The 16,096-nt window shown below is 35.0% G+C and overlaps 1 protein-coding gene across 5 annotated transcripts in view; it reads right to left on the reverse strand.

Moving 5' to 3' along the window:
* Positions 1-1,455: 1,455 nt before the first annotated feature.
* LOC121380683 (transcription elongation factor SPT5-like) overlaps positions 1,456-16,096 on the reverse strand; it is a 34,268-nt gene continuing 19,627 nt past the window's right edge. For all 5 annotated transcript variants that reach the window (XM_041509626.1, XM_041509628.1, XM_041509630.1 and 2 more), the window contains exons 19-27: positions 14,649-14,774; positions 12,609-12,786; positions 11,639-11,744; positions 10,534-10,764; positions 9,265-9,449; positions 8,570-8,716; positions 7,640-7,758; positions 5,446-5,541; positions 1,456-3,322 (exon numbers count right to left, since the gene is read on the reverse strand). In XM_041509626.1, the coding sequence (XP_041365560.1) occupies positions 3,179-3,322; positions 5,446-5,541; positions 7,640-7,758; positions 8,570-8,716; positions 9,265-9,449; positions 10,534-10,764; positions 11,639-11,744; positions 12,609-12,786; positions 14,649-14,774 (1,332 nt within the window). In that variant the 3' untranslated portion in view covers positions 1,456-3,178. The remainder of the gene's footprint in view (positions 3,323-5,445; positions 5,542-7,639; positions 7,759-8,569; positions 8,717-9,264; positions 9,450-10,533; positions 10,765-11,638; positions 11,745-12,608; positions 12,787-14,648; positions 14,775-16,096) is intronic.

A 16,096-nucleotide genomic window follows, 5' to 3' on the forward strand; every position in this document is an offset into this window, starting at 1 on the left:
CAACATAAGCATCCAAAAGTTATCTCCAGAGTGGGGTGTGACTACTGTAGACCGTGTGTAACAAGTGTTGTATGTTGGAGACATGGCAGCCACTGACTAAACAATCTGCTAGGGTGTCGTTAACAAACACTTCTTTCCAAGTCATATATTCAGACCCCTGGAAAAAGGTAAAATAGTCCTGGAAAATGAACCAAAATAGCCCTTAAAAAGTCCTGGAAAATGAACCAAAAAAGCCCTTAAAGTCCTGGAAAATGAAACCATTTGAAATGTACGAACCCCGATTTCACACAACTTAAGGATACTGCTATTTCTTCGACGGGTCGTATTATGGTATGGTGTCATCTGTCCACAAACTTTTCGTGTCCAGGCCATATCTTTCTTATCCAATTCATACAGGGTCATCAAACCTTGGATGCAAGTACTTGTAGCTACTCGCTTTTCAAGCATTACCGTACACTGAAGGAAATCCTCGACAAGGCCAGAACTCCCTTTTCAATGCATATAGGATCATCATACTTTGCATGCATGTACAACTTGGGATAGCAGTGTGTTGCACATCATAACTAGGTCACCAAGATCTGCTTTTCATCAAACTCCTGATGGGTGTATCGTGTGTGAATACTCGTATGGAGTGAAAAATATGCTTATTTGGAAAGCAAAAAAACCTTTTGTTCCAATCTGGACATAGGTTTGTGTATTTGATATCGAGTGTAATCCTGATATTCTTAGTATCAGAAAAGCACTGTCAGTGTAAAGACCTGTACATTTATTGATCTTTCTTTAATATAGATCAGCTTTTAATGTTTTTTTGATCAGTGAACTTAAATGAAATTTTTCGAACTGAAACATTTTGAAATGACAGAAAAATTATATTTGACCATACTTCAGCACATTTCAAACTGCAGTTGATGTGAGAATTATTTCAACGCCAGAGGAAGAAGAAACTTTCCACTGACACATTGTTTACTATTATGCAGTTGCAGGGAGTGGCAATAGAGCTTTGTGGTTGCAAGATCGATCACCCTCCGTGGATTCAGGTTTTTCCCCATTCTCACCAGATTAAAAGTCCATGGTATATACTGACTGGTCTGTAGGAAAGTGCATATAAAAAAATCCTGTGCTGCTATATTTATTGGGGGTGGGTTTCCTCTCCTATGACCAAATGTTGAAATAACAATATTTTAAAATGCCATCATTTAAAATTTTACAAATATTCCTTTCCTTTCCAATGGAATAACAACAGACGTTTTATATGCATATTCCCACAAGGCTCACATTTCAGCCTTTCATACACATCACAGGGCACTGGTGTATCACCCCTGAAACAAGCACTTTACCAATAAGCTACAAAGACCAAACTCTTGTCTATTTGTATTGTGAATATGCAGACTTATGAAGTATCATGAGAGATCAGTTTTTTAATTAATGTGTCCTACAAAAACAAAAACACAAATATATAACCAATGACTTTAATTATCTTCAGCCACTACAACAAAACAAACTAACGTGTAGTGATCATTACATATAGTTAAGAGAAAGAAAAGCTAGCATTTAATAATTACAGCAAGACAACAACCCACCACTACATCAATTACAAGAACAGCAACACAAGAAGACTACATAGAAATAAACCTAATTGTCATACATCATAACCAGAAATATACTTATAAAGTTATAAAAGAAAAGTTAAATTTTGGTGCCATATTTGACAAGCCAAATGATATGCTATTAACATTAGAAATGAGAGCATTTATTAGGGCTTGATACAGTCGTATCAACATGTCTGTCATTCAGTCTAATAATCATACACATTCCACAGTTATCAGTTTTTGTGCATGGATGTATTATGTCATACACCATGGTACTCCTGAGTGGTAGCACTGCATTTTGCTAACATAACATACATCTCCTTTTAAGGGGAGTTACCATCATGACTCTCCTAAATATTGTTCTAAGGAGAGAGAATTTTTATCTACCTAAATAATCAAGAAAACTAAACTTTGGGGAAATATGAAAACCTATTATTAGTATTAAGTTGAGCAAGAAACCAGTTAATGGTTCAGTTACTAAGCTATCGACTAAGATTTGTAGATGCCGGGTTTGTATCCCTGCAATGGCTCCTAAACCATGTGGGTATTCATGGCTCCTAAACCATGTGGGTATTTATGGCTCCTAAACCATGTGGGTATTGATGGCTCCTAAACCAAGTGGGTATTAATGGCTCCTAAACCAAGTGGGTATTAATGGAGAGGAATAAGGCCACTATACCAATTTCTCTCAACCATAAACCCATCCTAGACACACAGACAAGATATATGAAGTGTGCCCAGCACAGCTTGCTTGAACCCTGATTGGATATCTGCACAAAAATGAACCTAAAATGAATTTAGAGAAAAATAATGTAACTGGTTTGGAACGGACATATTGGTATCAAAAAATACATATTACCTTTCAAACATTGTACATGTACATGACTCGCAAGTTATTTATTTACAGTCTGATTTAAAAAATTAAAACATACACAAATCAACCATTTGTTGAATTTTCATATAAGTTTAACTTACTTTTCATCTCGGTATACCTGTAACAAAAGTTGTGAGTAAGCCATGTGATGACACTCCAAATAAGAAATAGATCTGTAAAACGTAAGTGAACCTGTTGTAACCCTAAAATTTAGAGAGAAAATTCTGTTTAGTGGATACAATATGAATATATTCTTACCTTATAAGGTATGCAAATATTCTCTGGATAAAAAGATTCACATATTAACCTAATGGTATGGTATCTATTTTTAAACATGTTTAGGTTTTCACAGTGTATAATAACGACATGTTGCAATTACAAACTATTCTCCACTGTACAATCAAACATTTACGATACATTTCAAATCCTTCAACGTTTTTAAATCAAGTGGCTGGAATATCTATATATCCTGTTTTATTTTGGTAACGACAGAGAAGAAAACTCATAAACATACAACAGCATTAACACTCATACATCATCTTTCAGTGAAGAGTTGTTCTAACAAGTATACATAACATAGTTTTAGATCTTTTTATTTTGTATCAGCATTAACACTCGGCTATCTTCATCCTGTGACAATAGAAAACACTTGTCTGTCTTCATCCAGTGACAAGATCTGTTCTAACAAGCATACATAACAAGGTTTTATGTGTTTCTATTTCGGTTCCGGCATTTTACAGAGATATTTGATCGGCAGCATTTTGATTTCCCCATCCTCCGCCTTGAAGACTCCATCTAGCGTATCGATACTCAACAGAGTTCCGGTCAACTCACGATCGTCACCCAATATAACCTTGGCCTGTGAAATACAATGTATTAACTAAATAGTGTATTACATTTTTAGTTCAAAATTGGTTAATTTCATAAAGTTTTAGTTTTTTTAATATGCATTTGAGATGAACATTTCACAACAATAAACCAAGTATCATTTACTGCCACTGTATGATGTTTCTGACTAACGGAGCCTTTTTTACCAACTAAAATTACCTGTTAAATATAGTTCTTGTTTAGAATAGCAAGAGTGTCCATTTAAAAAATAAATTAACATTCTTAAACATGCATTTAGATCAACATACATAGGTGCAACTATAAAATAAGTTTCCCTGGTTTAGAAGTTGTCATTTGTAAAGAATATAGAGCTAAATCTTAAAATGTGACAAAATAATTTTGAAGCTAAACATGAAAGTCACTAGCGAAGAATGATAGGATATTAAACAAGCTTCCATTCGTATCATGTTTATGTCCCAAGTGAAATAATTTTCAGGTGTCACTAGCTTTAGTGAGTGACAATGAAAATTATTTCACCAGGGACATAACCAGGATTTGAAATGGTAGCGAATTTAATATCCTATTTATTACCCATAATTGAACTTAATTTATATCACTCAACTCGTTTGTTTGGCATGCCTGTAAGGTTGTAGTGCACCAATCGATGACGTCGAAGTGTTATATTTTTAACCATATGGGTAATAAATACCTTTATCTTACCTTTTGACCTCATCAAGGTGAGATAAAAATTGTGAAGCATTCTCTTTCAAAGCTTACACAATTTTCCTGATATTGTTAAATCTAAAACAATACTAGTTTAATAATTAGATGCTCTGGTATCAATTTTTATTACATTAATGGATAATATACGGTCAGGCTGTTTGGGTGTTTTTTTGTTGTCTGTTTTTATTGAAATAATTTTAAAGAAACCTGACACACTGGAAGGACAGAAATATCGTATCACTTTCAGAGGAATCTGTTTTATGTTTCATTAACGTTGAATCATTATTAAACTGAGAGCCTGGAAGTTTCTACTCTTTGGATGGGTGGGTGTAACCAACTAGAGTCTGCCTCCAGCAAGAACACCAATTAATTCAAACAATTTAAAAACAATCTTACAAACTGCTGGAGTAACTAAAATGCAGAATTATCTCAAACCTGTCAAATGTGCCTGCAAGAAAACAGTGTTAACTCAAATAGTTTTAATAAATTGTTGGTGGGTATCACTGACTGCATCAATGCAATATTTCAATGCCCATTGTTAACAGGTCCGACACATCCTAACCTAACAGCATTGGAGAAGATCATTAAACTGGATAATTTGTTCTAAATGCATATATAATTTATAAAATATTAACAGCATACTCAATGCTACAACTTCAAGGGTTTCTTTGTAAAAATCCTCCCCATGACAAAGTGATCTCCCACTACCCAATCCAGCTCAATATTTGAAACTGTGTTCTGATACAGGGATCATGTTCCTAAATGTTCTCAAATCCCATTCTACCTCAACTGGTGGTGTGACAAGAATGGGTTCTTAGCTGTTCGTGAGCAGTTTCGAATACACGGCATGTATAAACCACATGACAAGGCTTGAAATAGCGACTTGCGAAAGAAAAGAGGTCCATTTTTAAAACCTAGCACCTTCTAAAATTAAAAAAAAATTGCAGGTCTTTTTTCATTTAGATTGTCATACTGTTATATGTCAATTTTATAATGCTCTAAAATACATCTCAGAGGTCCTAATTCCCCACACACTGTCCTAAACCCTCCACTCACCAGCAGGCCATATTTGTTTCTCAGCAGGATATATTTCCTTTGGCCTGCTATTTGAAGAAAACAACAGTAGGCCTCATTATACTTCCTATTTCGAGCCCTGCATGATTAGAAGTAAAACTATAGTCTGTCCCATTCTCCTACAAACAGCTTTTTTGTAAATAATTTCAGTTTTGTTTCATATAAGAAGAAAACGTAAAAGTGTTTTAGAAATAACCAAAAAAATACTATTTCTGTGTCAAATTTAGAAAACAATCGGCTCAGAAATAAATAAATTGTTGTCATTTCCACAGCATGAAAAAAGGCATTCCTCATGGGATGGACTATAGACATCCAGCAGTAATTTACAGTGGTAATTAACTGTGTTTGAGTACTTACACGATTTCCTTTCTCTGGCTCGACTGGTTCGAGATGTTCACAGGAAACATTGACCACTTTGTCTTGTTCATGTAGGAACACAGAGCACATCCCACCCTAATCATAAACAAGACATACAATTCATTACACAAAAAGCATGTTTAAAAAAACCATATTACACAAAAACATGATGTTAAAACAAGATGTTTTTTTTAAAAACCCACGTTAAACAAATTTAATACATTAAAAAGGACAAAACCATAATCTTAAAATACACAAAAACATATTAAAATAAACGAATAACAAACCTTCAAAATATAAAAAGTAACACATTAAGATCATATTCATCAGCAGTATCCATTACCCCTCCCCATCACATTTATAGCTGAAAAGTGCACTTTTTGTTCAGTTAGAGACGACCTTTCTTACTGTGTCACGATTCTGTTCTACTACCCTCCTAATAGGCTAGGTACAGCCCTGTAATGTGGAACATAGGACAGTGAAACTCACCATGATGTGGATTATACAACAGGGTGACTTAACGTAATGTGGAACATAGGACAGTGAAACTCACCATGATGTGGATTATACAACAGGGTGACTTAACGTAATGTGGAACATAGGACAGTGAAACTCACCATGATGTGGATTATACAACAGGGTGACTTAACGTAATGTGGAACATAGGACAGTGAAACTCACCATGATGTGGATTATACAACAGGGTGACTTAACGTAATGTGGAACATAGGACAGTGAAACTCACCATGATGTGGATTATACAACAGGGTGACTTAACGTAATGTGGAATATAGGATAATAAAACTTAATGTGGAATATAGGTTAGAGTGACTCACCGTAATGTGGGATATAGGATAAGGTGATTCACCATAATGTGCAGTATAGGTTAGAGTGACTTGCTGTAATGTGCAGTATAGGTTAGAGTGACTTGCCGTAATGTGAAGTATAGGTTAGCGACTCACCGTAATGTTAAGTATAGGTTAGTGACTCACCGTAATGTGAAGTATAGGTTAGTGACTCACCGTAATGTGAAGTATAGGTTAGTGACTCACCGTATTCTGAAGTATAGGTTAGTGACTCACCGTAATGTGAAGTATAGGTTAGTGACTCACCGTAATGTGAAGTATAGGTTAGTGATTCACCGTAATGTGAAGTATAGGTTAGTGACTCACCGTAATGTGAAGTATAGGTTAGTGACTCACCGTAATGTGAAGTATAGGTTAGTGACTCACCGTAATGTGAAGTATAAATTAGTGATTCACCGTAATGTGAAGTATATGTTAGTGACTCACCGTAATGTGAAGTATAGGTTAGTGACTCGCCGTAATGTGGAGTATAGGTTAGAGTGACTCGCCGTAATGTGGAGTATAGGTTATAGTGACTCACCGTAATGTGCAGATGTGCAGTATAGGTTAGTGACTCACCGTAATGTAAAGTATAGGTTAGTGACTCACCGTAATGTGAAGTATAGGTTAGTGTGACTCACCGTAATATGAAGTATAAATTAGTGACTCACCGTAATGTGAAGTATAGATTAGTGACTCACCGTAATGTGAAGTATATGTTAGAGTGACTCACCGTAATGTGAAGTATAGGTTAGTGACTCACTGTAATGTGAAGTATAGGTTAGTGACTCACCGTAATGTGAAGTATAGGTTAGTGTGACTCACCGTAATGTGAAGTATAGGTTAGTGACTCACCGTAATGTAAAGTATAGGTTAGTGACTCACCGTAATGTAAAGTATAGGTTAGTGACTCACCGTAATGTGAAGTATATGTTAGAGTGACTCACCGTAATGTGAAGTATAGGTTAGTGACTCACTGTAATGTGAAGTATAGGTTAGTGACTCACCGTAATGTGAAGTATAGGTTAGTGTGACTCACCGTAATGTGAAGTATAGGTTAGTGACTCACCGTAATGTAAAGTATAGGTTAGTGACTCACCGTAATGTAAAGTATAGGTTAGTGACTCACCGTAATGTGAAGTATATGTTAGAGTGACTCACCGTAATGTGAAGTATAGGTTAGTGACTCACTGTAATGTGAAGTATAGGTTAGTGACTCACCGTAATGTGAAGTATAGGTTAGTGTGACTCACCGTAATGTGAAGTATAGGTTAGAGTGACTCGCCATAATGTGAAGTATAGGTTAGAGTGACTCACCATAATGTGGAGTATAGGTTAGAATGACTCACCGTAATACTTTTAACAACACCAGTGTGGAATATAAGGTTGTGATCTTCATGCGACTGTTTGATTCTAACTTCAATGTCCGTTGTGTGCCAGTCTGTCAAGCCATGATCTGCACTCATAGCTGAAACGTGAAAACAAGACGATAAACATCTAAACAGTTTGCTATAGTCATGTACTGAATGAGTTACTGTATGTAGTTCTTAGATATAAGTAGGTAAAATGGATTTACATCAGTACAACAAAACACAATGGTCTATTTTATTTGATCATGTATAGACCTATAGGCTATGGATCTATATTGGTGCGTAGTTCTTAGATATAAGTAGGTAAAATGGATATACATCAGTACAACAAAACACAATGGTCTATTTTATTTGATCATGTATAACCTATAGGCTATGGATCTATATTTGTGCCTTTTACCAAAATAGCCATTAGACCTATCATAAAACCACCTGGCAACATAACTGAGTTAAATAACATGAAACAAGGAGTGCCAAGCTTCATGAAGTGACTGTGACTGAAATTAAACTGCATCTAACTACTACACTAGTTTTTCATTTCAGTTTGGTTTGACATAAGAAGAAAACTAAGTGTTTTGTAAATAACAAAAAAAACCCAACTATTTCTGTGACCAATTTAGAAAACAATCGGCTCAGAAATAAATAAACTCGTAATAAATTCCATAGTACAGGGGAGGAAATTGGTGAAATGTATCAAGGAGGAAAATCTAGAGGGGTCCCAGAAATTCTTGAAATCCTAGGTTAAAATCTGTGCCATCCGACACATTTTGGAGGAAAGGACGATTAAAATGCGAGGAAACGCAATGTTCCATGAGAGGAAAACAGCTGATCTGCAGAGAATTCCCACAAAAAAGGCATTCCCTGTGTGAAGGATTATAGATATTTTGCTGATATAGCATCTCCACTCACCTGCTCCTGGTGTCTGGGGGGTAAAAGGAGCGCCAGGTGTCATCGGGCTGTACCCAATTGGCGACGGTGTCCCAGCGAAACCAGACGGTGATGGACTCTGCTGGAACGGTGTTGGACTGGGTGTACCAGAATAGCCTGGACTCTGAGCTGTAACAAAACATTATAACCTTATGAACTTGAAAGTTCAAATAACAGCTTTATAGTCTTATTTTAACAGGCCAGTAACAAGTCGAAATAACAGAATTGAAGTCTTATTTTAAGCAGCTGGCATGAGCAGTTAAAATAATAAATTTACAGCTTCATTTTAAAACATAATTCTGAGATGAAATTATTGATTTGTAATCTTATTTAAAATAGACAGACTCTGACCTGAAACAATATATTTGTAATTTTATTTTAAACAGACAGGACTCTTGAGATGAAATATATTTAATGTTTTAGTCCTATTTTAATCAGACTTGGGGCCTAATTCACAAAGGTCTCTTAGGCTCTGCTAGACAACAAAGCATCCTCTTTGCAAGTCTTTTAGCATTGCACTGCGAGATCGCTGGTATGAGAGTTTAGTGAATTTGGCCCCAGACTCTAAGCTGAAATAATACATTTGTAGTCTTATTTTTGAATAAAGAGGACTTTGAGCTGATTGACTTGAGAGCTTGAATAAAAAAAACAATATCACAGTAACATGTATACATTACCTTGGTAGCCAGATGGTGAGGGTGACGCATGGTAAGGGGAGTAGCCACTGCCTGGTGTCTGGGGGGTGTAAGGACCCATGGGGCTCGGTGTGTCCGCTTGGTAATTACTGCTACTAGGGTTCGGTGTCGACGCATAGTCAGCGGGAGATGGGGTGCTGTCGAAGGTGTAGTCATACTCATTTTGCCTTAAACAAAGATAACAAACTTACTATGAAGGCTTGTTCCAGAATAACTGTTTTCAAAATAATATCTGATAAAATGTTTTATTTCTTCTTTTCAGTGAAATATATTAATATAAAGGAGTTGCCAAAAATATAAGCTGGTAGTTAAAACTTTCTAGAAATATGCAACACCACTGCAAAATTTATGTACCTTTACTAGCTGCAAGTTTCAAGTAACAAAAATTCTGCTGAATTTCTGCCTACCATAAAGCTTTTGGTGCACTGTGATGAACATCCATAGATGCAACTATGAACCAAGTTTCAGCTCAGTGTGATGAACATCCATAGATGCAACTATGAACCAAGTTTCAGCTCACTGTGATGAACATCCATAGATGCAACTATGAACCAAGTTTCAGCTCAATGTGATGAACATCCATAGATGCAACTATAAAGCAAGTTTCACTGACCTAGGACTTGTAATTTGTGAGAAACTGATCTAAACATAAATTTTAATGTTAAACTTTTAACGCAAAAGTTAATGCTGTCACCATCAGAAAAGTAATATTTATATCTCGCCTTTTTACTTCGTAATAGGGGAGACAAAAATGAAAAACATTTATACTTATACTATGAAATAAATTGGCAACTATGATTTCAAAAATGTGATTCCAAATTTAAATCAATAAAAGTTTGTTTTGTTTAATAACACTACTAGTTAAAGTATGTTTTGTTTAACGACACCACTAGAGCAAATTGATTAATTAATCACTGGCTACTGGATGTCAAAGATCTGGTAATTCAGACTTGTAGTCATAGGAGGAAACCTGCTACATTTTTCCTTTAGCAGTACTTTCCCACAGACAGGAAAGCACATACCACGGTCTTTGACCAGTTGTGGTGCACTGGTTGGAACAAGAAAACCCCCAATCAGCTGAATGGATCCACTGAGGTGGTTCGATCCTGTGATGAAAGCACCTCAAGCAAGTGCTCAACTGACTGAGCTAAATCCCACCCTTTTAACAAACAATAAATCAAAAAGTTACACTTCAATACTTTGACAAATTACATATTCCAGTAGTTTCAATCAACTGGCTGTAATACTAACCTGGCTGGGGTGTTTGGATTGGCTGGATCCCAGGCACTCCCCCCTCCACTTGGGGTCCTACTGCCCGGCTCGTGCGATGGCGTCTGACTGCCGTAATGCGGGGTACGGCTCCCATCATGCAGCGGGGTCTGAGAACCATACATCGGTGTCCTTGACCCATGCATCGGAGTCTGGCCTCCGTACGTCGGAGTTTTGGCATATGAAGAGCTGTAACCACCTGTTCTTCCTCCTCTGTTAAAATAAATATATAAAAAAATCTCACAGACATGTTCTTTCGCTACTTATTCATTGCACGAGTTTATTGTGCATACAAATATTTAACACAAGACTGTTTGGTGGTCAAATGGTATGTACTTGTGCAAAAAAATTAATACAATCAATAGGAAGCAAATTGTTTTTAAATAGTTCTGTATTTATTGCACACCTTCCTTTACAAATAAAGTTTTTTATTAGTGGTATACAGGCCTACTTTCTTAAATCTATGATCAATAGCAAACTCTTATTAAAATACTAACATGTTTTTAATAATAATAATAATAATAATGTAAAAGTAATAATAATCAAAATGAATGGAGTGTTGTGCTTTGTGACAATCTATAAAGTTTCAGATACCATGTAATAAAAACGAGCACCCTATACTCAAAATCAGACATCACAAAAAATATTAAGTAATTATGTACTTATGTGTGGCCAGCCTCGTTCTATCTACAGAGATTGTTTTAAGTAACAGAACAATAATATATACATTTATGTACTAATGTAAGTGTGGCCAGCATTGTACTATCGACAGAGAATGACATATTCCAGTATAAAGTTTCAGATACCATGTAATAAAAAAGAGCACTCTATACTCAAAATCAAACATTACAAAAATATAAGTAATTATGTACTTATGTGTGGCCAGCCTCGTTCTATCTACAGAGACTGTTTTAAGTAACTGAATATGTACTTATGTAAGTGTGGCCAGTATTGTACTATTGGCAGAATGTTTTACATAACTGAACAATAATATATATATTTACATACTTACGTGTGGCCAGCCTTGTTCTATCTACAGAGATAGTTTTACATAACTGAACAATAATATATATATTTATATACTTACGTAAGTGTGGCCAGCCTTGTTCTATCGACAGAGATTGTTTTACAGCTTGAATGCAGTTCCACTCTCGCAGTCGCTTCTGTGGAGTCCTTCACAATACCAATATAACCTATACAAATAAACAAATTAACCTTTAGCATTAACTCTCGTTCCAACCAGTGTACCACAAGTGATATAACAAAGGCTGTGGTATGTGCTATTCTGTCTCAGGGATGGTGCAGATAAAAGATCCCTTGCTACTAATAGACAAATGTAGTGGGTTTCGGAACTTTCTTCTTTCTAAGACTATATGTCAAAATTATTAAATGTTTGACATCCAATAGCCGATGATTAATAAATCAATGTTGCTCTAGTTGTGTCGTTAAATGAAACAAACTAACTTTTTTAACTTTAGCATTAACAGCATTACAATAATTACCATACAGCTGTTATATGTTCTCTCCTTACTTCTCATATTGCTTTGCAATCGAGACGTGTCTATAGAAATGTATTTTTGTACATCATATACTATGTTATATTAACCCATGGCCGACATAGTAATAAAGATATCCGTCTTGTTATAAACGTAACACAAAATTAAATTAAGTTAATTTTATTGGTTAAATAATAACAAAATTATTACCTTCAACCTAATGAACATTTAAAAAAAAAAGGTTACACTTTATTTGTAAAAATTGTATAAACACAACATGTAATAATGATAATACTGTGACACACTCAATTCCACTGTGATAACATTTAACTGTTATTTAAGGACTTATACCTGTGTAACACTAATTTCATTATGATACAATGTAGCATGGTAAAACATATCTCAACAAAACAACAATTTTCTTTCAATGGGTTGTACAATAAAACAGAATGTTTCTGACGATTAAATAAAATGAATCAATATTGTGCACTAAGCATAATATTTTTTTACATAATCAAATAATTCTATTTTTAAAAGTTTTTAAAATGTTCGCAAGTGTACCTTTAAAAGGTCCTTGGATGATTCTCACAGTCTGTCCAATCAGATCGCGGTCTCTCTTGCCTCCTGCCATTCCGCCACGCCCTCGCCCTGCCCCCGGGGTGGAACCTCCTCCACTTGGGTGAGCTGGACTTGACAGACGGGGCGACATGAAACCATTAACAACAGTAGTTGTTGATTGCTGCAAGAGGATGTTATTAATTAATCAAGTAAGTACAGTGAAACCCCGCTATTAAAACCACCAATGGGACTTAATAAATATGGTCTTATTAACGGGGTGGTCTTAATAGTGCATTACTAACATTTTAAGTTGATTTTAAATGATATCCAATTATAACATAAGAAAAGATTGCAAATATCATATATTTAAATTATTTACTTAACACAATGGAATCCATTGAATACACTATCTTTGACACAAGTCGCTCAAAATATACGAACTCATGTCGCCTCTCTAATAACACTTGTTTTTGTTGCCTGTTGGATTAGTCAGTCACCTTGATGGAACAATATTCCAATTAACAATTAGCTCCGTCCTGTCACGTTGGGATGAAGGTGAATGTGTATCTTCAACTAAACAATAATACACAGGTGTCGAGGCAACTTCAAAGTAATCAACGTTCTGGGCTGGGTATTAAAAGTAATTGCAGTGATGCTCCGATTCATGACAAGTTACAGAATTTGTATGGTCAGTATGTTGCTTTATAATTGTGTTTAATCAGCATGTCACTGTAATCGGAATGTGTGCAGGCGTGTGGGTCACTTGACTGACTGAGGGTATGAAAACAACCAGTCATCATGTTACATCATTAATATTAACTAGGTGACGATGTTTTCCGGAAACTGAAAGTACCGGTATCCTTTTTTTATTATTTAGACATGCTCTACTGACTAAACTAACATGATTACTCTTCGACTATGATACATGTCATTTGATAATCAGCGAGAACAAGGAAATCATTAGATATGTGACTTTTCAACATTTGAGTAAACGAAAAATGCTGAAATTTGCTATCATAATATGTTTGCTTTGACGGGGTTGAAAAAAGCTAAAAACAACCATTAGGACCAATATTACTGGTCGTAACCCGCAATAGTGGGGTGGTCTTAATATTGCATTAGTTTTACCTATAAAATAATAAGGAAATATTCCAGTCTTTAAAAAAGTGGTCTTAATAGCAGAGTGGTCTTAATACCGGGGTGGTCATTAAGTGGGGTTTCACTGTATATTCAAATACTAGCAGAAATAAATTAAAACAATGACAGGACTTCATTAAAATAAGGCGCGGGATTTAGCTCAGTCAGTTGAGTGCTCGCTTCACAGGATTGAACCACCTCAGTGGATCCATTCAGCTGAATTGTTTTTTCTCATTCCAACCAGTACACCACAACTGGACAAAGGCTGTAGTATGTGCTTTCCTATCTGTGAGAAAGTATATAAAAAAAAAAGATTCCTCGCTGCATTAGGAAAAATGTAGCGGGTTTCCTCTGATGACTACCAAATGTTTGACATCCAATAGCCGATGATTAATTAATCAATGTGCTCCAGTGGTGTTATTAAACAAACAAATAATTAAAATACTAATAGAAATGAATTCAAATACTAACATGTTTGCATTTGAATACTGACATGGCTATAGTCAAAGAGGACAGAATTCAAATGCTGACAGGGCTAAATTAAATACTAACAGGACTTAATTCAAATGCTGACAGGGCTAAATTAAATACTAACAGGACTTAATTCAAATGATGACAGGGCTAAATTCAAATACTAACAGGACTTAATTCAAATGCTGGCTGGGCTAAATTAAATACTAACAGGACTTAATTCAAATGTTGACAAAGCTAAAAAGCTAGTGCGTTGGATTTTTATTATAAAACGTATTTAGTGCCCGACTGCTTAAAGCATTAAATAATGGCTCAAACTACAGAAGAATCTACTTCTAATAAGTATTATTTTATTTAGTTATATCTTGTGAATCTAAATCTACATCTTGCCATCCTAGCTATGCATCTTGTATATACATATTCATATATACTAACTCTTGATCCTCCAGCTAGAACAAGGTGACGCGCTCGGCATACAAAGTAACCACCGTTTTCAGTCATCAGCCGGGACATGAGGAATGCATGACTTCTGTAGAGATGTTTAATCTCACCTTGTCGACCCTGAAGAAAAAGACACAGGCCATAGGATTTCAAATTTCAAGGAAAACACTTTTTCACTTTTGATCATGAGAACCTATCAGAAACTGTTTTTAGGTTCTGTTGAATAGTCAGACTCGACATAATAATCACGGGAAACAAAATTTCATTTCCGTGATTTTACCGACAGTACCGGAAACAAAGGCATCCGAAGGCATCATTTTCATGAACTGATCTTATTGCTTTAACCTTGTGAACATACATCCTTCTCATAAAGTAAAATCTGTGTTTAATTTCACTTTAGTTTTGAACATTCATAAATATCATCCTCATTAACTGAAATCTGTGTATAATTTCACTAGTTTCTCCTTGTGAAAACTGATAACCATCATTCTCATTATTATTGTCCAGAATATGCAGATTGTATTTATGCAGACTGTAAACATTAATCATATTCATCTCCTTTAAATAAAACCTCTTGCTTATTAACATCATTATATACCATCTGTATTGTTTGTAAACATCATTATATACCATCCATATTATTTATCATCCACATTATAGACCATCTGTATTTGTTTATAAACCTCGTTATATACCATCTGTATTGTTTACCAACCTCATGATATATAATTTGCAGTGCTTATTATCCTTATGTATAATCTGTATTGTTTAAAAATCTCATTATCTGTATCATTTATCAACCTCATTATATATAATCTGTATTGTTTATCATCCTAATTAAGAATTGAACGTGAATATTTTTGAGTTTCATGCTAGTATGAAACGCAAAACCGCTTTACACACTGTATGAATGACTGAATTTTGTTTTTGAAATCGCTTTTGTAAAAGACCAAATTCCATTGGAATTATACACTTTTTTTGGATCGACAAAATAGATTTTTAGCTGTGGGATTTTGAATTCACTATAAACATGTAACGTAAGTAATTTCAATAACTTTTAACCTTTAATAAAAAATGTCTGAAGCGACCTATTTTGTATGGTATAATTTATATGTGAAGATTTTTAGATGTTTACAAGTTTGACGGCAGACGATTACTGTTTGATGTCTAAAAATAGAATCTCAAGGAAATTCCTCGGGGATTCCTTTGTTGACATAATTCATAAAGTAGTTCCGGCTATATAGCCAAAAATAGTGCTAAACTGAGATTCATGGTGCTATGAATGCCAGTTTTTATCATCACGTGATATGAATTTAACCAATCCAAGGGTTTATAATAAAGGGATTTTTAGAGATTGGAATTATTTATATATAATCTGTACTGTTTAAAAATCTTATTATATAACATCTGTATCATTTATCAACCTCATTATATATAATCTA

Source organism: Gigantopelta aegis, chromosome 9, assembly GCF_016097555.1.
Source record: "Gigantopelta aegis isolate Gae_Host chromosome 9, Gae_host_genome, whole genome shotgun sequence".
NCBI classification, from domain to species: Eukaryota; Metazoa; Mollusca; class Gastropoda; order Neomphalida; family Peltospiridae; genus Gigantopelta; species Gigantopelta aegis.